The sequence below is a fragment of the Takifugu rubripes genome, chromosome 19 (assembly GCF_901000725.2).
Source record: "Takifugu rubripes chromosome 19, fTakRub1.2, whole genome shotgun sequence".
Taxonomy (NCBI): Eukaryota; Metazoa; Chordata; class Actinopteri; order Tetraodontiformes; family Tetraodontidae; genus Takifugu; species Takifugu rubripes.
Window position 1 is genome coordinate 17882468 of NC_042303.1, and position 27470 is coordinate 17909937.

The 27470-nt window shown below is 46.7% G+C and overlaps 2 protein-coding genes across 3 annotated transcripts; one reads left to right on the plus strand and one right to left on the minus strand.

Annotated features, from left to right (window-relative positions):
- Positions 1–1172: 1172 nt before the first annotated feature.
- Positions 1173–3226, minus strand: acot8 (acyl-CoA thioesterase 8). The gene is made up of 6 exons (XM_003973774.3): positions 2994–3226; positions 2642–2778; positions 2348–2573; positions 1968–2125; positions 1622–1813; positions 1173–1541 (listed from the first exon to the last, which is right to left on the minus strand). Exons 1-6 carry the CDS (start codon positions 3188–3190, stop codon positions 1423–1425), a joined length of 1029 nt encoding a protein of 342 aa, XP_003973823.1. The 5' UTR covers positions 3191–3226; the 3' UTR covers positions 1173–1422.
- A 1003-nt stretch (positions 3227–4229) lies between these two features.
- On the plus strand, positions 4230–26218 carry phactr3b (phosphatase and actin regulator 3b). 2 transcript variants are annotated; one of them, XM_011614394.2, is made up of 13 exons: positions 4230–4461; positions 14477–14635; positions 14783–14854; positions 14950–15090; positions 15319–15549; positions 15623–15836; positions 15944–16134; positions 16567–16720; positions 23879–23934; positions 24503–24564; positions 24883–25023; positions 25322–25398; positions 25706–26218. In XM_011614394.2, the coding sequence occupies exons 1-13, from the start codon at positions 4353–4355 to the stop codon at positions 25719–25721; spliced, it is 1623 nt and encodes a 540-aa protein (XP_011612696.2). In that variant the 5' UTR covers positions 4230–4352; the 3' UTR covers positions 25722–26218. The 2 variants fall into 2 exon arrangements, with proteins under 2 accessions (XP_011612696.2, XP_029682979.1); XM_029827119.1 differs by lacking the exon at positions 4230–4461 and adding an exon at positions 11917–12046.
- The last annotated feature ends 1252 nt before the right edge of the window (positions 26219–27470 follow it).

The following is a 27470-nucleotide window of genomic DNA, read 5'->3' on the forward strand; positions in this document are numbered from 1 at the left end:
GTGGAGCCACATTCTCAGTTTGTTCTTAAATGGCTGGTGACTGACGTCGGCGTTCAATAAACCGGGGTCGATCAGAAAACTTCTCACTGTCACAGCTCGACCCGCTTCCGTGACACGTGACTGATGTAAAAACAGGCTGACGTATGACAATAATAACCAAGGGTGCAGTGCTGTTATAGCAACGAGAGGACGTAACACGGCTGACCTTAAGGTTAGACTGAAAAACTCTCTGAACTGCAAACTAATAAAAACACATTAACGTCTAACCTTTAAGATGGCCGTGCTTTACCAGAAGCCACTGATCACAACCACTCAGAAGTCCTGGCAGTCGTGCAAACCTTCAAGGCGTCCGTCACACTTGGGCAAATGTGAGGGTTTTTACCCCGTCAAATTCCCCCCCAGAAATGATCCATTATTACAAAAGAACAACATCCCAGCATTCCCGGTTCAACAGGACCACCACAGGGATTTTCAGCTGCTGCCACATTTGCATGAACATGTGACATTCACAGTTATCGGAGTCACCACTCGCAGTAGTTTGCATTTCAAAAGATCTTTGTGAAAAGCTTTCAAGATGTGCATCCTCCCTATTTCCAGCCAAGCTGCTCCCTGCCTTTAGAGCAGAAACATTTTAAATCCAAGAGGAACAAATCCCCACATCCCTGAGGAAACATGAGATGGCCTCTAATGGCTCAGCGGTGGTGTCGCCACATGAGCGGTACCTCATTGTGTCCATCGATTTACAGCTTGTCCATCATCACCAACATGCATTTTCCCTGTTGTGTCCACTGTTTCACAGAAAAGGACAGGCGTAGAGGAACGTGGGGTTATTTTGGATATTATTTCAACAGTACAAAAACACACAGTACCCTGTGTCGGAGACATGAAATGCTTTATAATAGCCTAAGAAAATCAACGATAAAATATTGCCCACGTCTGAAGTGGAATAGAGACCTGTAGTATTTAGACTGCGTCCACGGTAACCGTGGTGCTGAACACACAAGAGTGGGAAAATATAATAGACCACCTGCGGAGAAAATAGGCTCCTCATTGAAAGAAAAGATGAGGGAGAAAGAAATGAATTAGCAGCTCAATCAGATTCTCTTGGAGATTAAAAATCTCTTTTAAAAAATGTACTTAAGCAACGCGAAAGAAATATGCTGGAAAACAGCGCCACCCGGTGGAGACTTTATTATTTACAGATTATTTCACCTCTTAAGATTCAGGGTGACACTAAATCTCTAGATTTATTTAAAAAAAACAACTTAGAAATAGTATTTTTACAGCTTCTACATTGAATTAATTGAGCTTGTTGAACCATTTCGTTACTATCAGTGCATGTTTCATCAGAAATGCTTCATATTAAGACATTGTTTTGTTATATATTAAGACATTTTTAAAAACAATCTTTGGGAAAAGTGCTTAAAGTTTGCTTGGCTGTGTGGCAGGTCTCACTCTTAGGACACCTTCCTGGGAACATGACACCGCCAGCACGCCATCCCTTCGCCACAGTCGGCCCTGGACGAGGCCCCTGCTGCCCCCTGTGTGCGCAACACACAGCAGGAACTGAGTTAACGTCCAGTAACCTGGTCTTGAACAGCTGCACGCTCACTATACTGACCTGCCCAGGGGCTCTCGCACTCGTACAACATCCACTCGTCAGTGCGGAAAGTGCTGTGGAACCACATGGCGTGGTCCAACGAGGCTGAAAACTTGGCCCTGTAGTTGGGATAAGGTAGCAGTGCTGTTCCCAGGAATGCATAATCCGACACATAAGCAGCAACACAGCAATGCAGCTTCATGTTGCCTTCACCTGCATAAGTCAGATGAAAAAGTATAAAGTTGCCTATCATCAGTATATACACATAAACCACATCGTAGTGCTCTTTCCCCCCATTGCAGCTTCACACAGTGCACGTAAAAGCAGAAACGTGGATGTATAGAACTCAAACTTATAGCCGTGTTACCGATATGTCCTCGTGCTCGCACCCAGAACAGCTGCTTTGGCTGAGTTGCGGTGTGCCTGTAAAAGTGTGGCGGGTTAACTGGTTTTATCTCAATAGGGACCTCATTGGCCAACAACTTGTTGAGACCTTGTCTTGCAGTCTCTGCCAGGTCTGGTTTGCTGTAACATAAAGGAGGGAAAACGGATCAATATTGGATTTCCACAAAGTACTATATTGATTTTCAACAGGCACATTAGTGGTTCAAGGAACTAAGACAGTCTGACTGCATATGTCCTCTCTGCAGTGTCAAAGATCTATACATTGCTATTATAAGTTAAGTGGCACAGCCTTCCAATCTAACCGACTGATCACGGTAGCCAGAAAGACCTCACCAGGCTTACCTGAGGTACTGGTGAATGAGCTCTTCCACAGTGAGGAGGTCCTCGGGCTGTGGGACCACCGGCATGGTGAACTGATGCTGCAGGGGACTCTCCTGCAGCATGTGGAAGGATGCTTGGCAGATGAGGATGGGCTGCCCATGCTGGATGGCCTTCACGGAGCGCACACAAAAACTGCGACCGTCTCTAGTGCGTTCCACCTGGTAGAGAACAGGAACCTTGGGATCCCCTAAGGAGAAAACGCCAAATTCGGATGACAAGAACCATAACTGATATCTAAAGTGATCCTTATCTTACCCGCTCGTACGAAGTAGCAGTGAAGAGAATGGGCATAATGGTGATCACTGACAGATTTAGCAGCAGCTACTAGGGCCTGACCAACTATTTGACCCCCAAACAAGCGCTGAGTACGGGGCACCCAGTGGTGAGTCCCTCTGGGCAGAATAGAAAAACAGTTGAAATCCATAAGATGGTTACATATGGCAGCAACTAATTCCTGACTGGTCTATACGCGTTATATATGCAGTGACTGGACCGCCCAAAATCAGCTTTATTCGTGTCAAGAAGAAAGAACTAAAGAGTAAAGGATCAAGAACAATTTCTGTCATCAAAAGTATACTTGCTGCCGGATAAACTCGGTTAGCTCTACCTGTACAGGTCTACGTCAAGCGCTTCTAGGTTAAGAACGCTGGTAACTAGGACGCTTTTCAGGTCATTATTGAAATGTGTTGCAGAACTATGAGGGATCCCCTCCTCAGGCGATTCAGGTGGAAACACGACCCCTGGAGATTCACCGCTGTTAGAAGAATCTAAAGTTTTGGTGCCATCGTCAGTTTGATCCGCCATGATTGCCTAATTTCTTCTTCGTGTCTTTTCTGTGGGCTGCGTTCTATCGCCCCCACTCGGTATGGATAGGTAATACAAGTACCCATTAATATACTTCCTGTAAACAAGGGAAATTGTGTGAGGTTATATAAGCTAAGCATATGATCATAATTACTAATTTGGTTTGTCAAATACATTCTTTATAAAAAGAAGTATTATATTTACGCCAATTTCTGGCACTTTGAGAAAATGCATGTGGTACAGTGTATTACTGCCCCCCTGTGGAACACACTCGTTACTGTTTCAGTAGTCGCTGTAAATAGTTTTTGTGTCGTGACTGTAAAGATTTATTAACTCTGTCTTATGAAAAAAACCCACTCTCACTACTATTTCGTAGTTTAATCTTTAAAAAAATCCAAAACCTAATACTGAAAATGTGGATACATTAATGATCTTCTTTCTTTTAAATCACCTTTCATTGTTCACCTCCCAACATTGTTCTATAAATTGCCTTAGTCTGGTAATAGTCTTTGCAATTTTTCTACAGAGTTACAATATTACCGTTTTTAATAAAGTGACCAAAAAGAGAACGGCTGTTTTCCTTCTATCCACACACAGCTATAGCCTTCATATTATATCTGATATAAACGGTTTAATCAGTAAATAATGTGAGGTGTAAAAAAGCATTAAGAAAGTGTTTTCAGGCACATGAGAGGAGGAAGCAAATATGTCTGTCGGCAGTAGATCTGGGACATGCGGAGAAAACTTTGATTAACGCTGAAACGCAAGCTGTCAAGTCCAGCGAAGCACGGATTAACTGGCCCTAAATGCCGGACTTTGCAGATGGCGGGTCAGAATTTTCGGATAGAGTTCATGGATTTATCCGAAATTGGGCTTACACGACCGTGACGTTGCGTTCATCAATTTGTAGATCCACTTCAATTCCACTTCTCAAAGCGCACCAAAGCGGGTCCACTTGGGTTTAGCTGTTTAAAGTAGAATTTTACGAGCAGCGCCTGAAGGGGGCATGATGCTGTGCGCGTAATGGATTTCCCCTGCGCGGCTCCTTATCGTAGACCAGGAGCTGCAGCCGCAGCACTCCAACCATCCTAAATCTGCTCCAGCTCTACGTGCCGATGACCTTGGTTGGTTACGTCTTTGGAACTGTGCATCTGTGGTCACCATGGCATCGTCTGACGGGCTGGATGAGGATCGCGTGTTACAGCGGGGGAGATCTCACAGTGACCCGAGCAGCATCACCGAGATCCGCTTGGGTGAAGCGCACAGAGCAGGTAAGAGGGGAGGGAAGCCAGCGGCATGTTGTCATGTGAACGCTCTCCGCCCGGACAGGTGGTTGGGCAGGATGAAAGCTGCGCTCGCCTCGTCGTGTTTGCACTGATTTTCTATGCTGCAGACGTAGCTTATGTGGTTAAACGTGCGTCATGTCCCCCCCTTCCATGTACTCCCTGCTGCTGGGCCTTTAACGTGAAGCTGCCTGATCGATCCCAAAATGGATCAGTGTTTATTTTGCGTCACGGAATCACCTGGTGACGCAATATATTTGCCTTAATAACTAGTCATTTGAAAACGCATCGATTTATTGATCTATGCAGTGATCGATGCAGGCTCATTTGCTCGCTGGTACCTCACGCCCACCTCCTCCAGATTCTTCTTCTCTCTACATCACGGTTTAAATCCCTGCAGCTGACACTGCTAATAAACTACATGTTTGCATCAGCCACCGACAGGCCCTGATTACCAACTTGTGTTTTTAACATGGAAAAGAATGCCCAACCTGTAGTTATACACACGGGATGCAGCATGTTGAGCTGAAGCAGACAGGAGTGCTGATTGTGTATTTGGCTGTTTCCATGGTGATCCAAATGGCAGAAGGCACCACTTGGCTCTCCAGCTGAGCCGACGTGTTTGTCTGCTTTATTCCCTGCTCGCCCTCCCAAACGCACTGAGTGATGTACAACAGCCAGCCATTCAGAACGAAATGCCACATAGACTGTGAATCCTGTTTATTTGGGAGTTGGGAGACGCATTGTTCCCGGGAGTTTCTGACCAGGCATTCACAGCTCGCCACACAAATACACTACGAAAGCTTTTACAAAAGTCATTGCGTGTGGGAATATCACTGATGGCTGGAACCTCCTGGCTGTAGATGTGTGTTCCACTCAGCCCTGTCAGCCTGCATGCCATGAATGCAACTGGTTCCACGGCTGAGGAGCAGCTGGAAGAGGGAGAAGCTGATACTGTGCAGCTGTTGTATCTGTACCCGGGGCTCAGCGACTGACTCAGAGCGTTCGGGGTTTGTGGCATAAAACCCAAGATGCTCGCTTTCACATGACTGCTAACAGAATTGGTGATGGTTGTGATGCTGCAGCCAGTCTAAACATCGGACCCTTTCACCCCCTCCTGCTACCTTCAGCTGATGCTGTTGCGTTTCTGGTTTCGAGGGCTTGTCACGTTGTTGTGGTTGTTATGGTTACATAACCGCGTTGGTGCAACTCTGAGGCAATGCTGGAGAGACCTGTCTCAGCCTATAGCCTTCACTGCCATTTTTAACTTCAGCTCAGATTCATCCAGCAACCTCGGAGGGGCTGAATTCATCCAAAGCATCAGTCAAACCGGGCAAAGGCAGTGGAGTCCCCACCCCCTCCCACACACACCCTACCCCCAACCCCCCACCCCCCACCCCCCACCCCTTTGATTAGCACTAACCCTTTCTTTGCCCTGGCATCACCTGCTGCAGATTTGATCCTGGCTCTTGAAGAAGCGAAGCGTCTCCATTTAAGGGGAGAAAAGGAGGCTGACGGCTCCCGTGGACGCTTGGCAGTGAAGCAGCCCAGAGTTCAGTTGATGGAATGCTTTGATAACGCCTGCAGAAGTTAAAAACAGAAAACCCATTGGTCAGTTGTTCTGAGAGAACATTAGTTTCATCACCAGTTCTGTGATGATGCAGAACCTTAAAGTCCATGTGAGAGACCATAAGTGCGGAGGGATTTCATTAATTTGGAGAAGCGCGGCACAATCAAAAGGGTCCTTTTACGCATTCACATCAAGCTCATTGAACCAAAGGATGGTTAAAACGGCTCAGAGCAGCTATTTTATAACAAGAGTAATGCACAAACTTATCTGTACTTATTTTCATGATAATGAAGTTAGTGTTCCAATCTTGTAGTAACTATACCAATAATAAAAATGATGATAAAGCCGTTTGAAGGTGTGCTGTTGGGTGTGCAGAGGATTTCAGTTCACACCGGCCCTCCTGCAGACAAACACCCTAGAATCTGCCCTCTTACAGCCTGTTTTGACTCCATTTCTCATGTTAACAGGCTTAAAACATGGATATTATTCCGTTTTTTATTTGGTGATGAAAACGGGTGTCTTGTGATTTGAACAGAAGATTGGATTATTTTCTATCACGCTCACAGGGCTGTGAAACGATATAAATATGGAGCTGCGCGTGGACATATCTGCTGTTTTGGGTTACTTCAGTTCGCCCTTGTTTGTTTTTGGTGCTGATACCAGCTTCATTCTACTCTCTTCACGCCATTATTTGATCTAACGCTGCTTCACCAATCTGACATGCTGCTCGAGCATGAAAGGCTGCATCCTCGCTCTCCTCTGCCGTCCTCAAACCTCCACCCCCACACACACCCTCTGTAGTTTTTCTTTCACACAGAAGGGGCCTGATGAGGACATCAAGATGTCCTTCTTTAGATTATGGTGCATAAATGCTCTTCTTCTCTGACTGAACGGAGAAAACAGCCAGTTGCTGTTGAGGCTTCTCAGCAGGGAACATGTGCGCCACGTGAGGTTTGTTCCAGCTACATTTAACCATCAACAGAGTAGAAGGGTACTAGCCATGCAAAAATGTTACTTTTTGGTCACTGTTGTTCGCATTTGTCTCCATGGAAACCTCAATAAGGAGCTTTTACCACGTCGCTCTACTAAATCATCGCATGCATCAATATTTCACATTTTACGTCTTTGCAGACTGGATCCAGATGTGGCGAAATAGTTTACATTCCTGATTGTGGTTGAAATATTTTAACTAGGTGATCAGTTTTACGTCATCGGATGTCCACATTTGTCTTTTAACATATATTCCTGCATTGTCTACACTGAAACTCGCCAGGACGTCATATTGAAAAGTCGGGTTTCAGATGTTGCAAATGTCACGCGTAGGACTGAGAAACTGGCAGAAGGAGGATCGGTGACAGGAAAGGTTGGTGCTAAAGGTCCCAAAATGCTGCAAAGTGGGTTCAAGAGCAGCCGAACGTGAACCTGTGAGAGGGAAAACCACAAGAGGGCTCTGCCTGGCACGGGGTGGGTGTTGAACAAATGAGGTAAGTTGTCATTGTCACAAGGAGTCCGGTGCTGCAGTCACCTGACGGCTCAGAATGAACGGAGACAAAGGGTTCGTACAAGGTCGCGCTGCAGCCGAGGATGACTCAGCAGAAACTGCAAACCGCGTTTTTTGACACGCGCTTCAAAGGAATCGGCCCTCAATGGCAAATCAAGCCTCAGACTGTGAGACGGGGATGAAGAGCCGCAGACAGAATTAGAAGAAGACCTGGGATCCTTTCAAATTCAATCAGAGAAGGCAGGAACAGAAACTCTCCACACAGACGCACGGCGCTCACTTTAGCCACCGTTGGGGTATTTTTAGAGCCGATGCAGCTCCTCAGTTATATTTTTTTAATTTCATGTTTCATTTCACAAGTCTTAAAGCAGAAATGTGGCTGCGGCACCGACAGCAGTCGTGACGTGAGTCTAATCCATCACTGTAAGTGAAAATGGCAACTTTGCACACCAGGAAGCCATTTTCCATTAGTGGCTTTAGGCTTTATTACAGGAAGACACAATAGAATAGTGCACAATTCAAAAGTTCCTCTTTTTTTTTGCCAGCTCATCTCTGTGGCCATTATGCACCAGACTACGCAGAGACGTCCCTGGGTGCCACCGACTGCGGGGCCTCAGAGAGCAGAACAGAGGCAGGACAAAAACATGACATCACCCCCCACCAATGTAGTGAAAGGAGATAAATGCCACAGTGTAAGTGGCTCTAGTGCCGCAGATGCAGCGCTGTAGCAAGAACTCTAAAAAAGACTGAGGTCACGGGTCCACAGTCGCGCAGCACATCTCTATTTGATACATTTTGTCATCAGAATTCAGCCGTGACTCTACAATAGTCCACGTTTATTGCATTTGAATGAACTGATTTGAGATGTAAACTAGTCACTTCATCAAAAATGTAAATCACAGTGCAGTGAGGATGCAGAACAGGCCATGAACTCTCTGTATATGAACTCTCTTCAGACAGACAGCTGCAGATGGACCCTGGTTTGCTGCTCTGGTGATCAGAGTTCCTCCACCTCCGACTGCAGATCAGTGCGGAATCATACGGAAAGATTGTGGACAAGCAAACAATCAGACGAGGTGGTTTAGTGTGGCCGGCAGCAGTACCGTAGAGACTTTCCTGTATGGAACAGAAGCGAAATCATCCAGAGGTCTGTACACAGCGGAGAAACATTAGGTCGATTTTGAGTCAATTCACAAATAAAAGTAACATTCAAATGTTTTCCAATGGTTGATTTTCCTGGAGATGAAAGGAAATTTGGACTGGATTGATCTTGTGTGCCGGCGTCACTGGCTGCAGCGCACACATTAGAGACCCCTCCCCCACTAGACACAAGCACACACACACACACACACACACACTTGCACTGTATCCCTCCCCCACAACTAAATATTGGAATGCTGGATTTTTTTAAAACAATGATGTCACTCGTGTCGGGACGTAAACATTGAGCCCTGATGGGTTCAAACCAACACAATTCTGTCTTTTTCTCCGAGCAACACGTGTTTCCCCCAGTAAAGGTGCACACGCCGTTGTTTCGTTTTAAGCGAGGGTGCTTTCTGACGCCACGTATATCATGGGGTAGAAATCTGCCCAGCGACTGGGTGTACTGGGGGTAGCTACTTAAGTTAATCTGTCAGCCGTTTACACATAATGTATCTTTTATGAAGGCTTCATGTGATGACCTAATTCTTCTCAGAGCAGCAAAGAAGCAATATGGTGCAGATGAGAACAAGCCCGAGCATCCAGCTGATCCTTTTACTATCCTCAACCCAACGAGGGAATACGGAGGCCCGACAGCGGCCGACCAAGCAGGCGACCGCTGATGCCTTGTGAGGGCGATAGCGAATGGCTGCGGACCATGGCGTCGCCAGCTTTACCCAAATCTGCGCTGCGTCCCACAGCAGAAAAAGACAGCCGAAGCAAAGAGAGAGAACTCCGCTCTCTGGGGCTGCTTGATTAAAGCAACCGCTGGCTGCCACAGTGGGAACGGGAAGGGTTCAAATACCAGAAAGCTGTGCAGTTATTTTGATATTGACATAGATTGACAGGACCGTGACGGCGCCGTGTCTCACGCACCGGTAAAAGACGCCACCAGAGGTGGTTAAAATCCTGCAAAGCGGCTAAAACTAAAAGGAAGCTGCTTAAGCTTTCACCCCCACAGCGCACTGCTGTACTGGGCCCAGTGGTTTTCGAGCCTGGTGGACGCTGGCTTATCTCTGACGTGTCAGTAGAGGTTCAGGACTGTCGAATATTCTGAACTGTGAAGTGACTGAACGCTCAGCTGGAGCCGCTTAATGTTCTGTATCTCAGCTGCTCTGAACCCCCCCAGGGCACCGGCATTTCTAACAAAAGGGGAGGCAAATGCAGAAAAAAAATTAGAACTATAAAGAGCCAACAGTGAGGATGGGAGCTGAGACTGAGGGACTGTGTTCTCTTCCGTCTTCCCTCTGTAATACTGGGATGTTGCCGTCTGTGACTGTTTGATAAATGATTCAACACATTTTAAAGGAGGCTGTAGTGGACTGGAGCAGCAGCAGGATTTATACACATACAGTAAACTGGTGCAATGTTGTTAAATGCCAACCGGGTCACTGAAACACAATCCACCAGCTTGTTGAGCAGCTACGAGTTTTATCAAAGGTCATCCGACACAAGCGGAGGGAGATATTGCATCGTCGTGTGCAGTGGCATTTACAGGAGTGACGTACGGATGAAGGTTGTGCATGAAACTGTCGGGAGGACCTTGGCGGCACAAAGATCAAGTCAGAATTCTTACAGCCATTTAAAGACGGACAAAGCAGCTCTCCAGCCCATCAGAAACCAACACTCAGAGCTGTTGTTGTTGTTTTTGTGGACTGATTCATCACACGAACGCTGGCTTCCAATCAGGACATCAGAAACATCCTCTGGTCTGGGCTATGAATTCAGCGTTGGTTGCCATGGTGATAATAGCAGGGTTAAAATAGAGCCACTCCGGTGACAGTGAAACTCAGGATCAGCCTCGGTGCGCCCGCCGCTCTAACCCATTAATCTTGTTTAGTAGCGCATGTCATCTAAACAGAAGATAATGGACACAGAAACATCACTGAAACACAGGAAATGAGCCTGGGATCAGACAGATTCATGTGTGATGAGGCAACGGAAGACAAGGAGGACGGACCAGCAAGAAGCCGAAGTGAAAGACACGATAAAGACGGGAATAATCCACGAAGAAATAGCCACTGTAGGTTTAAGGTAGACGTTGAGGTTGATGGTGAGCTGGTTGTGGTGCCTGTTCTCTGTAAATGTTCCAGGGAAACATAAAGCAGAACTGTTTTATCCTTTTCTCAGTTCCTTATAACATTAACGGTCCGTTAACAACATTAGAGATCTGATTTCTTTCATTTATAGGTCGCACAGTCTCGTTCTTTTGGTGATAAAGTCACACAAGAAGAGTAGAGAAGCAGGACAAGCAGAAAAATCAAATCCCTGACCTGTTTCTCTGGCCTTTATCTCCTCCTACAGCGGCCGAACCAGCACAAACCAAACTCACCCACCAATATTACCTCTTCAGTACTTATTAAAGGGTCCAATTCAGCTCAAAGCGGAGGTCACACCGTTTTTGTGTTAATAACTACAACTTGTGTGCAGATGTCCTCCATCTTTAACCTCATTAATATTAAATGGGTTTGTCTTCGCTGAGTGGTCCACTCACCCTTCAGAGTGTTGGATTATTGCACAGGCGTCCCCGAGGAGGAGTTCAGCTTTAATCACGGTTGATGTGTCCTGCTGTTAATGTTCCAGAGCTCCTTAAAAAAAAAATCAATCTGAAAACACAAACTGATCCGTTTACACTCCAACTCATGTTGTCTGAATTATTGATAATGTGTCTCTTGTGGCCTTCAGGTGCAAAGTTCTGGACTCTGGAGGTATTTGCAGGGGCAACGAGCCCAACGTAATCATGCAGAACTATTTATTTATTGTTTTGATACCTGGAAACACCCCTCTCTATCAGTGTGTTCTGGGGTTGTGATTTCATGGATGTTACTGGCCAGATTACAATGTCTATCCTTAAGATTTAATGCTGCACATTCTAGTTTTAAGTTTTCCCCACATTCATTCTTAACATCCAGAAGGCTCATTTGTTCCAGCACCTTTAAAACAGACACGAGAAGTTATGAAGAATGGAAATAATTCGGTGTGAATGAGCGCTCAGACTTGCGCGCATCATCGGAGGCTCCGGCGGTTGCATGTGTTAGTTTGCCCCCTCCCTCAGTCCACAGGGGCGGGGCCCGCAAGGCTCATCACCATGGGCCGCCCTCCGTGGAGGGTCCAGAGCAGCACCTTTCCGCCGGTCGGGGACGCCCACCGCGGAGAACAGCTGCTCATCATCATCATCGTCATCGTCATCGTCATTACCACAATTATTTGGTTTCTTTATTTTCTTTGCGCTCGTCTGCTGAAGAGGTCCTGAGCTCTTCGGGAACATCTGCTGGACTCTTTGAGTGGTTCCGTCCTGATCAGTGAGTGCTGCTCTCCGATCGATTACTCGATCTCGTTTTGATCGATTTCTTTCCTTAAACGCACAGATGTGTGAAATGATCCGTGTTCATTTATGATAAAGTAGTTAAAGGTTATATTTCATTATGAATCTGACACAGTATAATATGTAGTGCATAGTAATAATAATAATAATAATAATAATAAAGGTAGTTGTTGTCACAATTGCGTGCATTTATTTTTAGATTCGTAATCGTTTTTTGTCTGAACGATTAAGAGCTTAAAGAAAATGTATTTATTTATTAAAATTACGTTTCAGGAGTTTTACCAGGAATGGACATGTCATGTTTACATTTGTTCCATCTGGAAATGTCATTTAAACGTTTTCCCTTTCACTTAAATCTATTTTTTGTCTTTCATTTACTAAAATATTTACAGCCACCAAACTTAAGAAATGCAAGTTACACTGATGTTTAAACATTTTTCTGCACTCGGCGTTTCAACTTTATGTTACCTTCATTTTACTGCCGCACTGAAAAGACGTTTTACTAAAGGGGAAAAGAAATATTCACTCAACACTAAATATTTCATCATAACTTACAAATTAAAAATACAGCAACTCCGGGACTTGCATTATACATCGCTGCATGCTGGCACGTGATTGGCTGTGGGCCCGCCGACACCCTCCTCATCCACCCAGCAACTCCCTATTCCTCATGCCACGGTGGTTCTTTGCCTCCGAGGGTCTTTTCTGCAGCATCCAGCGTGGTAACCATGGCAACGGCGGCCTGACCCCGCGTACGCCGCTGCAGCTACGACAGGCTTGACCTGAATTCCTCGCTGCATCTGAGGCGGGCGAGCAGGCACACATGACTTCAGCAACTGACCCGTTTCTCATTATTGGCAGTCAAGACGCACAAACGTCGATTCTCCGGCGTCACGGCTGACCGGAGACCGTTGTGCTGCCTCTGCCCTGCAACTCTTGTGCATCAGCCCCAGGCTCTTTCAGACATTTGTGAGTGCTGCTATAGAAATGTAGGCTGAGAAAAGAGGCAGAAAAAGTCTTTATAATGCTTTGATGAAGAGTAGCGCCATCAGATCTCTGTTGTTAGCTCCAGTTTCTAGTATTTTTAGATGTTAAAGTAGCGGCAGGGAAACATATTTCCAAATGTCTAGATGGAATTTTAGACCCTAGGTTGACTGGTTTAGACACTTGAGAGTGAATGTTTTACGGCAGGAAAGAAGGGATGGGCTGTGAAATTATGATTAACACAGAATGACAGGACAGTTCCAGAGAAAACCTGTCTGACATGCAGTTTCCTTGTGAGGGGGGTGTATAAATGTAGCAGCTGCCCCAAAGTTTGACTGCTCAGCTGTTTGCTGCATCACTTTATACAAGAGGAGAGGACAAATTTCATCTGTCACTTAGACTACGACCTTGATTTTGGTCTCATATTAGGAATGTGTTGCCCTTTTGGCGACGTCGCCTGCTCCCTCTTCCCTGCACTGAATCACTGTCAGAAGTGTGCACGTCTGGAGCGTAATCGCCATAAACATCTATAAATATCTTCAGTGTCCCTCTCCCAGTAATGTGAAAATGGAGGAATGAAACATTGATGTCCTTGGACGATATCAATGAGCAGACGTTGTGGGCTTAAATCAGCAATCGTGAAGTGTTCGGCTCTGGTCCTCAGAGCTCAGCTGTGGCTTCCCGGAGGTGTCAGTTGGTGTCAGAGCCAGACTGTGTGGGAGCGCCTATTTCTGTCCTTCCTTCAAGGAGCCTCTCTCTCTTTTTCGCCTGCTCGTTTTGCCAATTAATGCCTCTTTGGTTCATTCTGTCTGCCGCCGTCTTGTCCTCACTGTTTAGTCTACAGATTAAATCGGTGCTTCCTTCCCCGCGACGGCCATGTTGCATTGATAAAACGTAAATCTGTAAATTGCAGTGAGCTACATTGTTTCCTCTTGATTGCTGATGGAAATTGATAATGAAAGCTAAAGTGTTGTTTGCAGCCTGAGATTAATATTGCAACAGAAACCAGTGAAGCAATACGTCATTAATGCATCTGTGGAGGTACCGGGACCATCCTTACCCAGCACCTTTACCAGGTTTTGAGATGTTGGAGGCGTATTTTTATGCATTCTGGGCAGCCTGAGCAGATGTGCAGTGAATTTAGAAGAGGCCATACTGAAAGTTGCATTTATCATCAGTGCGTCTTTTTAAATGCACTCTTTTGTACTTGTGTTTGGGGCCAGCCAGGCCCCCCCCCCTGCCCTGAAACCATGTGACTCACACGCTTACAATGCAGCTCTCTGTCTTCTCTTACTTGATTCGGTCTGGCATTTACAGCATTGAGCCTTGCAGTTGTTACTTTCACATGGAGCCGGGCTGCTGAAGTGGCCACCCCGTTGGAGCACAGGCTGATGCCAGGGCTGCTGTTGATCCTGTGTTGTAGATGAGATGGACCAGCAGAGGGTGCTCCACTCTGGCGTCCTGATCTCGGGGGTTCGTACGCCCCCTGCACGCCGGAACAGCAAGTTAGCGAGCCTGGGGCGCATCTTCAAGCCCTGGAAATGGAGGAAAAAGAAAAATGAGAAGCTGAAGCCTCAACCAAGTGAGTGTTACATCAGACATCGGCTGGTTCAGGAACCTCCCGGAAAAAAGGAACATGGAGGCCGTATTTGCAAATAGACTCATCGCGCAGTTGTTTTTTTTTAGTAGAATCGGTGAAGCAGGTTCACGAATGTGTGTCTTTTTGCAGTGGAGAAGAAAGCAGCTGCACGGCAGAAGCGAGATGACCTCATTAGGAGAAACCCCGGGGAGATGGAGACAGGTGCAGCACGAGAGATGCACACAGACCTGCACACTGGTCCGTGCACACATCCAGCCTGCTGCACAGATTCACGTTTGCCCTCTTCCTGCCTGCAGACTCGGATCTGGCCTGTGGGGGGAACAGTGGAGACCCAGACACCCCGACCCAGTCTGATGGGGAGGACAGAGAGGAGGAGCCCATGGCACCTCTGGCCAGCACCAGTGAAGACCTCAGCAGCGATTTAGAAACTTCCATGGGTACAATGCTGCTCTGTGATAATTGTAATATTTAAAATATTTCCTCCTGCAGCCACTGTTCATTCTGCCAGTCAAATAGTATTTATGTCATTCTTAGTTAGGCGTACTGTTGGTGCGACTCCAGAGCAATTAAAATAATAATATATATTTTAGATGCTTGGTCTCTTATTGTCCACTAGGAGGCAATAAAGACCTACCAATTAAAGCAAAATTGTGCTTTCGTTTCAGTGCAAGAACTGACTGATGCGTCAAACACAGCAGGGGGCACATGTGAAAGCACGGACAGGGCGGACGAAAGCGCCTCACAGGGCCAGTCCACCAACGAGGAGGCAGCGGTGAAGATGGAGCCTGCAGAGGTGAAACAGGAGGTAGCAGCGGCCCCACCTGCAAGACGGGCCAGCACTTCAACTCCATCCAACCTGCCAGTCCGGCTGCTGACCAGGCTGGGCAGCCTGGACGGTGAGTTTACGGGGGAGAAAAGGCAGCTTCGCTGGTTCCCCTCACTGGTAAACTGGGACGCTTTTGCCCCCAGGTGCCCTTCCAGTGCCGGTTAAAAAGTCTCCAGCCACTTTACCCAGGAACTTCACTCTTCCCAAAGATCCTCACAGCTCCTTGCTGCGAGGGAGAATCTCCACACCCCCCATCTCTGGGTCTCCCCACATTGGGACTCTTCACCCTCACCTGCCCCCTAGCTGTATCATTGAGGAACTGCACCGTGCTCTGGCCACCAAGCACAGACAGGAGAGGTGGGACGCAACAAGAGATGCATAATAATGAACGATACACTTATTTTCTTACATTACCTTTAGACATACAAGCTTCCTACCACATGCTCATGATCCTATGATCACAGTTTCCAGGCAAAAGAGGGGCGCTCATCTCTGAAGCGCCGTTTGGACGGCCGTCTGTCCCGCACGTCCAGCACGGAGAAGGAGCCCGCCGGCGAATCAGAGGGCAAGAAGGAATCTGATGAGAACAAAGAGAACTGGCGCCTGGATGAATACTTGAGCGACCAGGACAGCTGGAACGAGTCAGTGATCTCGGGTAGGTCTGCTGGCGATACACGTGCGCTCCAGTATTTACTCGGCTTCCATTGTATAAAGCCAGTAAATTGTGGACGCGCAGTCAGCGGATAATGAAGCAGCCTAATCTCTACTGGTGTTTACAATGACAGCATGAGGCTGCTAAGTTACAGCAGTCTCCCAACATCTGCTCTGGTGGCCTAATTCTTGGTCGCTCACATGTGGGTCAAGCATGGAGTTACGCTGGATTTAGGGTCCGATTACTGTGTGGATCTTGGGGGGCTTTTTCTCAGCTTGTTGGATAGTCAGTGTTTTAATAATTGGGATCATTTAGTTTGCTTTGGTGCTAGAGTTCATATTTGCTTTCCCAGAATGCTTTGGGAAATCCTCACTGTACTTTACATAAAACAATGTCTTTCCCCCAATGACGCTGACCTTGGCTCGACCCTGACAGGGACCCTCCCACGCAGGATGAGGAAAGAGCTGCTGGCCGTGAAGCTCCGGAACCGTCCCAGCAAGCAGGAGCTGGAGGACCGCAACATCTTCCCCGTCCGCAGTGACCAGGAGCGGCAGGAGATCCGGCAGCAGATAGAGATGAAGCTGGCTAAGTAAGTTATCGTGTGTGGATCCACATCAGCACCCCCCCCCCCCCCCCCCCCCCACACACACACACACACCTCCCCCGCTCCATTTATGCCTGTCTGATTACTCAGCATGGCAGGATTTCGGCAGAACAGTTGGGATGACAGATGACCTCGTGAGGAGTGTTTGTGGAAGAAACAGGTTTCTGTTTGGTGTGAGGTCAGACTGCACAAAACAGAGCCCAGATTTGGGCTCGGTAGGGGGGCGGGGTCAGCACTTTGGCCCAGTTTGTGCTCAAAAACCCTCACAGACACTTCAGTTCAGCACACGTGGCCCAATTAGGTGGAGTCAGGAGGAAGCTGGACCAGATATAGATGAGTCAAAAAGAACACAGTCGTGTCTCCTTGTGCATTCTGGGACTGCTGGGATCGGGTTGTTCAGTTACAGTGGTTTTTGTTTCATTTTTGCAGTTCTTTCTGTCCTTAACAGGGTCACACAGGCTGATATTTAGGGGATTTTGTGCAAGGCGGAGGAAGAATGCGCCCTAATCGTGTTTGTTGGGTTATGTAAAAGGACTCGGGCTGTTACAGTGCTGACTTTAATAGGCTTAAGAGTGAAATCAGGTTGTTTTATTTCAGAGGTTTATGCAGTGACCTGGTGAGCTTATGAAACTCTGTCCTCTCTGAAAACACCGTCGCAACTCCGAATATGATGTTCCACTTTAGGAGCTACCAGTTGTGGTCGCGTCAATGCATTTAGTTGTTGCAGAGCTGCATTTAAGATGCAGTCATAAAGAGTTAAAAGGCCAAAACATTCCTGAACAAATGCTGCTGTGTGCTGTTGTTGGCAGGCGTCACATGACACTGCTAACGTGGCAAGATCTGCACTCACAGAAGGTGACTGTATATTTGGCCGCCGGTGCCGAATTAAATGTTAAATGTGGGTGCCGTCAGTTGAAAGAATTGAATTATAAGCAGCGATGAGCCGGTGTGCGTTTCATCACGGCTGGTGCGGCTCCAGAAAGTGATGTAACGCCGGCGCAGATGGTTTCCTTCTCTGAGGCGCTCTGTTCATACGTCTTTGTTTGACGCACGCGTTCTTTCAAGGTTTCAGACAGGAATCTTAAAACAATCACTTTTAATTATTATTATTATACTATTATTAGTAGTAGGAGGAGGAGGAGGAGTTTGTGTATGTTGAGAAATGGAGCGTGTTTTTAAGAGATTGACAAGTGACGTTAGAATTCTATATTCTTGTTGAGGTTAAATAAGGTAGAATATACAGTATATTTATACTATTTAATGAAAAATATATGTGAGCATTGGGGCATTCTGAGTATGATGCAAAGCTGTTGCTGTTAATTGGATGGAATTCTAGTTTTTTTTTCATTACATACATTTTTTTTTACATTAATTTGAAGATTTATTCACGTTGAGCTATATAATATTCAAACCACAGTCTTATTAATGTTCCATTATAACAGCTGCCACCAGTACAGTGGTCAGGTGAAGACAGATGAAAATGTTTGTGGAGGAGAAAATGAGCTGGTGTTTGCCCCCCCCGGAGAGACGGTGAAGGTCTGATGGAGCCTGTCAGCCTTTTGTTTAGTGCTTAACTGCAGCTCCTTCTCCATGAGCCTTTTTCCTCCACCCCCATCCAAGACATTTCACAGGTGTGTGCCAGTCTGGATGTGTGTTCCCAGACACCTGTCGTTCCATGTGAGCTACACGTGACGTGCACGGAGAAACTCCCGAATGTACTAACAGGAAGATCTTGCTTTATGAGCAGTGTCTGATCTGTACAGTAGTGTTGAAGTCACCAGCCGATGCCATCAGCAGCAGACAAACATCAGCTCCCTTTAAAATAACGCCCGTAAACACCCGCACTGGGTCAGAGCATTTAAACTGCTTATGCAAACTGGAGTCCCGGCTACGCTTGCATAATAAAAAGAGGAAGCGATCAATGGTGTGATGGTTGTGTTCCTGTTCCGGACGGTGACACGGTCAGTTTGCCCCAGAGCTCACAGCTGTTGCGCCTCAGTGTCGCTCTGACCGAAGCGTCTCTGCCAGTTTCCACCTCCGTCCTCACACATCAGTGACAAACCCATCAGGTCACGAGTGGACGGGCTGTCGTCAAATATTTCTGAGCTTTTTGTTTTTTTAACATTTGTGTGCAATAAAATGTGTCAGCTTAGCCAATTTCAAAAGAAGCAAACTACTGTGTCAGTGGTTGACGATCTGTTAAACTGACATGGTGAAACGAAGCTTTTCATCGTGGGAATGACGCATGTAGGGGTTTCATACTCCTCCTGTTGGAGGCCAGTTCTGATTCCCCAGTTAGTTCCCCAAGTTAACACACTGGAAATCAGAAAATATCACATCATACACACATAGTTTAATCATGTCTGCTCAAAATTCCAACACTTCACGACTGAAATGTTTCAGACGCTGAAAGAACAGTTCACTGCTCTTTATAGTTTGGTCTAAAATATTCTGCCAGCTCATCACAACATGGCTGCCCCTCTGGATTTCTTCTCTAAAGTTAATAACTCCCTGGTGCCGGTCACTGCCAGACATGGAGGATTCAGAGCTGCTCGTTGTCTCCTGCTTCCAGAAAATGGAATAATCTGTGTTCAACTAATCCCTCATGATTTGTTTGCATGACTGTCTCCTGGCTGTGCTCTTACAGGTCTGAGTGACAGCAGGACTGGCTGTCACTCAGACCCTGAACAGCTCACATGTGCCTTTGTTGGGCGCTGACCTCACCGTGTGCCCCCCCCACCAGCGTCTCTGTCCCGCAGACCACACGGTCCTGCAGTTAACCCTCGTGGGATGACTCATGCTAAGTCTGCTGAAGGGCCACAGACCCGCCAGCTGTCCCATCAGGAACAGAACCACACAGAACAGTTTGTCTTTTTGATTTCGATTCTCAAACGAAGAGAAGCAACTGTTGAGCAAAAGTGAAATTTGAAGTTACTGTTTGGACCAGGACTAATTTCAAGATTTGAGGGGAATTTTTTGGTGTTTTGGGACCGGGTGTCACCTCTGCAGCCTGCTATAGCCCAATCATTGCTCAGACCCTCAACTACCAACGTTACAGATTTAGATCTCCTCCAGGCTTGTACCTGATTTATAAACATATTTTAATAGTAGCCTACGTTTACTATATCGAGCACATTCGGCTGGTGTTATTAGGATATATTAGAGTGACAGATTTGTCTAAATACACAAAAATTGTAACATCAAAGAAGAGGTTATGAAATGCCTTAATAGCAGACATGACTTTGAGTTGTGATGCAACACCTCTGGTTTTGCAGCATCGATCTGCATTCTGCTGAAGGCTGCAGAGCAGCGGAACAGCCTGGGACAGCAGAAGGGAACCCTCTGCTTCTAAATTTAGCTTCCAGAGGACAAACGCTGCTGCTGCAGCAGCCATAATCAATGACGCGTCTACGTCACAGTTGAGTTTACCTCCTGTGCTCTGGGTTGGTACAGTTTCCATTTTTTACCCTGTGATTGAACCGCTCCCCACCACCCGGAGGGTTTGTCCTAAAGAGACGGATGCACTGCAGCATTCATCGCTGTCCTCCATTACATGCCCCTGGCTGAGGGTGGTGTTATATAAAATAGGACCTGCTTTTGAATCTGAACGTAACTGGATGTGCTGAAGTTTCAGAAAAACATTTGGTTTTCGTCTTGGAAGAGGAGACATTAGTTGTCTGTTGTCGGGCACAGTTGAGCCTTCATACGACAGAATTGTGTGAATTAATGCTCATGTTTTTAACGCTCGTGCGTCTCATTGGCTGCAGCTTCAGCCTCTTGAGCCTTAAACAGGTAACAAAAATTCTTGTCTGGGAAAGTCAACGAGGGCATCGGGCTGTCAGAGCAGAGGCCAGGAGTGGCAAAAGTGTCCTCGGAAAAGTGGAGTGAAGCTTGTCAATAAATGCAGCGGAGGGGAAGAATTTAATGATGTACAAGAATGTAAGAGAGGAATTAGCAACAACTGACCTGACAGGTCCACATATTGTGCTTTTCTTACACAGACAGTAATTGCAGCAGATTACAGCAACACACAAAGTAAAAGCAGCACCAGACGCAGGTACCTCAGTACAAAGGTGCCAAAAGTGGGACAGTATAAATTATTGATAGTCAAAGGAAGCAAAAGGTCTCCTTGGTACTTTCCCACCATTCCTTTAGGGTATTTGCATATTTATGGCCTTTATTTAACCTGGTTGAATTTAGGCCGAGTCCACTTTCTGCAGACTGGGTTATTTAGCATGTGAAGCAGGACTGAGAAGCTCCACAGCTGCTGCCCAGGACCTCTATAAATACCACTGCACTGACCACACAGCAGCTGACAACAATATTAAAATATCTCAGTGCCTTATTTCATTTAAAGTAGGAAAGGTATTTTTCACTGTTCCTGGGCTTTTTACGCACTTACTCAGAGTTATGCTTTGATCAGCTCAATAGCAACATCATGGCTAATACACAGTCTCGGTGGGCAGCTAACCTGGCGTATAAAACCAAAATAATGACTTCCAGATCCAAGGCAGCCGGCGGCTGCATCTCTGTTTTGTCTTATTTCGTTAAGAGAATGAACTTTGTATTGGTTTGGATTTGTTGTTTTTTTTAACTTTTTTCACAGTTTTTTTCCACAAACAAGCTGGTCACAAGACCCAAAACTGCTATCCAGCAGAAGCAGAGCTAACGCCGTCGGAGCCTTGCAGGGCTCCAACTGCAGGACTAAAGTTAGCAGATGTTCTGCAGTAGTTGGGGAGACCTAAGCGCAGGAGGACAAAGCGTGCACATATATAGCACCAGGCGAAATCGTCAAATTACACGTTGTCACTGCTGAAGCCCATCCCTCCCCCACAGGCAGTAATTAACATTGTACAGTGGCTTTTTTCCTCAGGCTCGAGCTGTGAGTACCCTCTAATCCAAGTGTCAAAAGTCTGAAAGATTGTGCACCCACACGCTGCAAACGGCTCGGTTTCCCCTCCTCCCTGACCTCCCGCTAAATTAGGGGTCGATCACCGGGGGCACAACCTGAAATAAATTAATAAGTTTGTGTTCGTCCCACATTGCTGATTATCTAAGTGCGCCAGTCTTGTTTTCTAATCCACTTGTTCTATCACATTTAAGATCTTGACAAAGTAAATTTGGATCAGATCAAATGAGAGACTGTGCTTTTTTTTTTTTAACCACGCCAACAATTATGCACTTGACCCATGCAGACAGTTTCACCTGTCATTGGATGTGAAGTCCTCCTGACCTTTTCTCAAACACCTATAATGGACCTTTGCGCTGACAGAGTTGAGCGCACGTGTACAGTAACTGCAGAGTTGGAAGGATGGCTGCTATTTGAGGTTGGCTCCACACTCCCAGCAGGTTGTTCCAAGAGCCCGACATGATGCCCGGCATCCTCGGGCCTAAAGGGCAACACTTTGGAAACAAACGGCCGCTTTCATCAAGAATCAATTGTTGCTTTCATGTCCGAGTCTTTGAATGTGCCCCGTAAAACTGTCCTCAATAGCTCAGCCAGCCTTTGAAAAGATCGTTTTTTCCATGGCGCTATGAAGCGGTCGGGGTAGAACAGGAGTCCAGGCAGCATTGTTCAGATACAGTGGGGGGTAAAAACACAACATGCTCTCAATCACCAGGTTACATAAACACCCAGCTTCCGGTGGGCTGCCATTAAAGCGGCTTCCTTTATTTATTCATCTCAACATCACCGCTGCTGCCCTCACCCAGGAGGCTCTCCCCCTCTGAGTCTGACCTTGGCTCCCCTCTGGCTCTGTCGCTGCTGGGATCGGGTGAGGAATTAGCGCACACCTCAGTGGACGGAGCGGGCCGCTGCCCGGCCCATGGCGCCTGACTCATCCCATTCTCCTCCGGTTTTCACGGGCTGACATTCCCATCAGCCCCTGTCCTTTCAGGCAGCGCATTGCTCTGACACGCGGCTGGGTGCCTCAGTACACCAGGAACTTTTACCTCTGATCTGAGAGGAGTGGGTGAATACTGATGAGGCACAAACTGCTGCAGGAGGCCGTGACTGAAGGCGTGAATTTAACCGACTGACTAATTTTCATCAAATAATTTGACTCTGTTTAGGTGATTATAGCTTGATTATATACACCCATTCACAGGGGACCAAATCCATATGTACAGCAGTGTTTGTTAGATTTCTACTGACTAAATAAAAATGTTTAAAAGGCCAGTTTGATTTGAGATGAACTGACTAAATCCGCCTTTTCTCAACTGAAATTCTACTTTCACAGAACTTCTCCAGTGACATCGAGAGCTCTTTGTGGCAGCACCATGTCATTGGAGGAAGCCACATCCTAAATCACGCCCTGCTGCATCTACTACTTTACTAGTTAGGACCATAATTTAGCAAATGAGCATCAGGCTATAGATGGAGCCTGAAACTGTGTGACTGAGATTCTAAACACGGGAGGAAATAATAAAATCAAGTGAGAAATTCGCTGTCCACAACACAGGACTGCTCGTTTTCTTCTCTCCTTCATGATGCTGGAGCTGAAGTCTTGTTCAGAACCAAAGAATGCTGACTCAGGGTGATCCAAAGATCTAAATCTGGTCCGTGGGTTTATGTCAGTCTTGCTGTTTTGTGCGATGACGACGTTATTTTGTAAAAATGTGTAACTAATGCTCTTAAAAGGATAGAGCTGAATTTCACATCCCTCTGCACTGATTAATTGATAACAGAAGCCTTTCAGCGCAGGTCCCTTTAAAGTTATGCGCATGCGGGCGTGCGTGGGGAACCTCCACCTCAGTCCCGCCCCTTATTTAATATTATGCGTGCGTAAAAGTCTGTCCGCTCAGTCCTCGGTGGAAGCGCTCCGCATCTCCTCCTCGCTCCTCAGCTTTTAACCGGTCAGGTTCTTTTCTTTCTCCTCAACTGTCTCTGACGCGTGAGTTTAAACGCGCGACCGGACTTTTTTCCCCGATGTGGATTCTTAAATGTTGTGACAGCAGAATTATCCGGGTTTTGGACTGGAGCTCGGGCAGGTCGGCTGCTGGATGCGCGCATCTCGGCGCAGGCTGACGCACCGACAGTGTTTGCGGTTTTAAAGAGACTGAAAGGAGTTTGTGAGGACGGAAACTTCAGCAGCGCCGGGGAGAAAGGATGGTCCAGAACGTAATCTTGGTGTTTTTCCGCAGGAGACTGAGCCAGAGGCCGGCCGTGGAGGAGCTGGAGAGCCGCAACATCTTGAAACGTGAGTGCCAACCTTTCCGAGGCTGAGGTTCATTAAGGTTCACTTTTTAGCACATCACTTTAAACGCCATCTGTAATATGAGCTATTTCTTTTTACTGTTAAATAGAGGTAATTGTCAGATTCCTTTTGATTCTCTTTAGCAGTCTGAGTGGCTCAGTCTGAACAATTCTGAACCAGGCCTGAGAGAAATGGGATGCCACATTTCTAGAGAGCCTGTCTCAGTTCCCTGTGGAGACTTTACACCTGTCTGAGCTCTGAGCAGCTGCTGGCTGCAGCCAGGACAGCAAAAAACCTCCAACACAGCAATATCTCCAACACAGCTTTGCCCCTGAACACAAACCAGAAGCAAATCCAAATAAATCAGGCAGAAGATTTAAAATGATAAAGGAAATCTAAATTAGGCTCTAATTAGGCTCATGATGTAGTCCCAGGTTCCAAAACCAGTCCCATAACAATGAGATTTTGGGGCAATTCAAATAGATTTTATTGATTCTCTGGGTGTGATTAAGGAAATGAGGCAATCAGGCGACTCGGACTGGATTTTTGATCTGTTTTTGTGCGTCAACAGAAAGAAACGACCAGACTGAGCAGGAAGAGAGAAGAGAAATCAAACAGCGTCTGAACAGAAAGGTGCGTTTCATCTCTACAGACACACATGCAAAAAGAAGGCTTGGCTGGTTTTGTCTTTCATGACCGAGGCTTCGTTTATTCTGTTATCTGCGTGATTCATGATCCTAATGGGACGCGGGTCTCCCAGTCGACACGTTTAGGCTCCCCTAATGTTGCACCGGCCCACTGGTTCGAGATGCAACTCAGTCATTTTGTGATGTAATCTGCTAAAACACTTCTGGCCGCTTTGCAAATCGCCGCTCTGCTTTCAACGCGCACGTGTCTTTGCGGATGTGGCAGAAACGCTCTCATGAGCTGACAGTTATCCCTACGTTCCAGCTGAATCAACGGCCGACGGTGGACGAGCTGCGAGAACGAAAGATCCTCATTCGTTTCAGCGACTACGTGGAAGTGGCCAAAGCTCAGGACTATGACAGACGTGCTGACAAACCCTGGACCAGGCTGTCAGCGGCTGACAAGGTAGCAAACACTCCAATACAACCTCTGTTGACCTGTGGAAGCGGCCAAACGTGGTGTCAGAAGCCATTTTCTGCTGCGTTTGTTTCTAAAATTTATCCACATTTGCGGTTTGGACCTGTCAATTAAGAACCCGACAGTCATGAAATAGGAAGAACTGTTAAATGGCTCGGTCCACAGTAGCAGGTCGATTTTGAAGGCTGAAGTTGGAAGGTTTAAATTCCGCTTCAGCAGACACAATCTGGACCCCCGGGCATCGCACCTGAGCTGGCGCTGATCCGCACTGTTGTCCCGTCCACAGGCAGCGATACGGAAGGAGCTGAACGAGTTCAAGAGCAACGAGATGGAAGTTCATTCATCAAGCAAGCATCTGACAAGGTCAGTTTCAAGAAACCTTAGCGTGAGGCGACAATGCTCACGAGTTCAGCGTGACTCAAAAGTGCATCATCTTACAATTTCGGAGTGCACCCAGCAGAGGCGAGGGTTTTATTTTTAGCTGTATCCGGGTCCCCGGAGACGTGAAATGTGCACCCATTTGCACCAGCTCGCAGCTGGAACAAATGTCTCCTTGCTTGTGTCAAAAGAAAAATAGATTTTCTTGGTTGTAGTAACAGGGATGGTGATTAATGACAGGAAGATGACTCTAGTCCGCCCTCTCACTTCACCCTCTTGCTGCCTCGTCTAGGTTCCACCGGCCCTAGCGCGGTTTCTTCTGTGAAGAATTGCTGATATCTGATTCTGTCAGTGAAGATCTGGAGTCTTCCAGCATCCTGGTCCACAGTCAGTAGATGTCCTGGTATTTGTGTCCAGTTTGGAGGCTATGTCTCCAGAAACGAAGGCTGCGGGTGGACATGGACGCATGCAGCCAACTCCACGTGTGCTCGGAGGAACATGACCTTGGAAAAAACATTAGGTCACCTATTTGCCATAAACATTTTTCTATACTGATTTTTTTTTTTTTTTTTTTGTATGGCATTCTTTTTGATGCCACAGGGGAATCGTGCATGTGACTGAGTCAGACTCCAGGATCAGTCGTCAAATCCCCGAGCTGTGTCTGAGCCTCACTGATCCAGTTAATAATGTTTCATATCAGAAGTGTACGTGGAAACCTGTGACTGTCAGCGTGAAGGACAGGAATCCCCTTTGTAAGCACTATTTATTGTCTGCACAATACAGGTTTTTGATTTGTAACAGACTGGTTGTTGTGTATTGGGTATACCTGCTTTTGCATGAGCACCTTAAGTCACATTTTCATAATAGCAATGATTTGAAAGGTCTGATATGGCGCAGCAGGAGGGCGATAAAACACTGATTATCTTGGATAATTGACCTGAAGCAGATTTGGAATCGGTTAGTTTAGAATGGCGATCTGCCGCTGACGCGTTCTCGTCTCATCACCCGTCACCCTCAGACCGACGATGACGAACACGGAGAAAATCGCTGAATAAAAATAGCAGAGGCCCGATTGGGCGACATCGCTGTCGACCACGCTGGAAGCGGCAGTCGCAGGTTCCTGCTCCTCCTCTGTCGTCAGTAACTTGAGCCACGCCTCCGTCAAGGCGCCGGTGGAGAAACAGATGGCGGCTCCATCCAGCGCTCCCGCAAGGCTCACGTGGTTGTCAGGAAACCCAGTAGCCAGTCTGATCCAGAACTGCCTGGTAACGCTGTGGAGCTGCATGAGAGGAAAGAGGTTCGCTGTTCTGGCTGTGAGCGGGAGATCCTGACTTCCGGTTATCTCGCCAGGAGGTGAGGGGGGAAGACTCGCTGCACATATGCTCAGCAGTTTTTAGCCAACTGTAAGCATGAAGATCCAGTGATTCCAAACAGACCTTGATTCAAAGGTCAGTCCCCAATGAGGGCCGTACTCTCTGGATACGTAGCAGAATATCATTAACACAAATCCCTGCTACTGTGTAAAGTATTATTTAAAAGCACAAATAGGCCACATAACAAAACAAAGCTTCTACTCAACCAATTCCCTCATCTGTCACCTGAGATCAAGCAATGATCTCACTAGGGCTCATGACGATGCTGGACCTTTACGCTTCACTCAGCAAACGTCACTCTGAGCAATAGAACCGGTCCTAATAGGGTTGCTCCTCATATAACAGCTCCGACAGTCCCAAATAAAGCCGCGATGCTGCAAACTAGCACTGACGCATGCCTCAACAATGCCCTGGGACGACAGCTCGGTGAGGAATATTCACACAAATGAGAACCACGTCAGGGCAGTCCTGGAGAACCAAGAGAGTCAGTCCTTGGTTCTGCAACCATGTCACGCAATTATTGCAATTTACTATCATTTCACTCCTGACCACACTTCACGTATGACTACTAATTTAGATACAAACAGTACAGCTTTTTTTTCAGGCTGATTATGAGGAAGAGGAACGAGTGATGCTCAAATCAATCACATTTGTTGGTATAAAGCTCAAGTGTTGTTTTTTAAA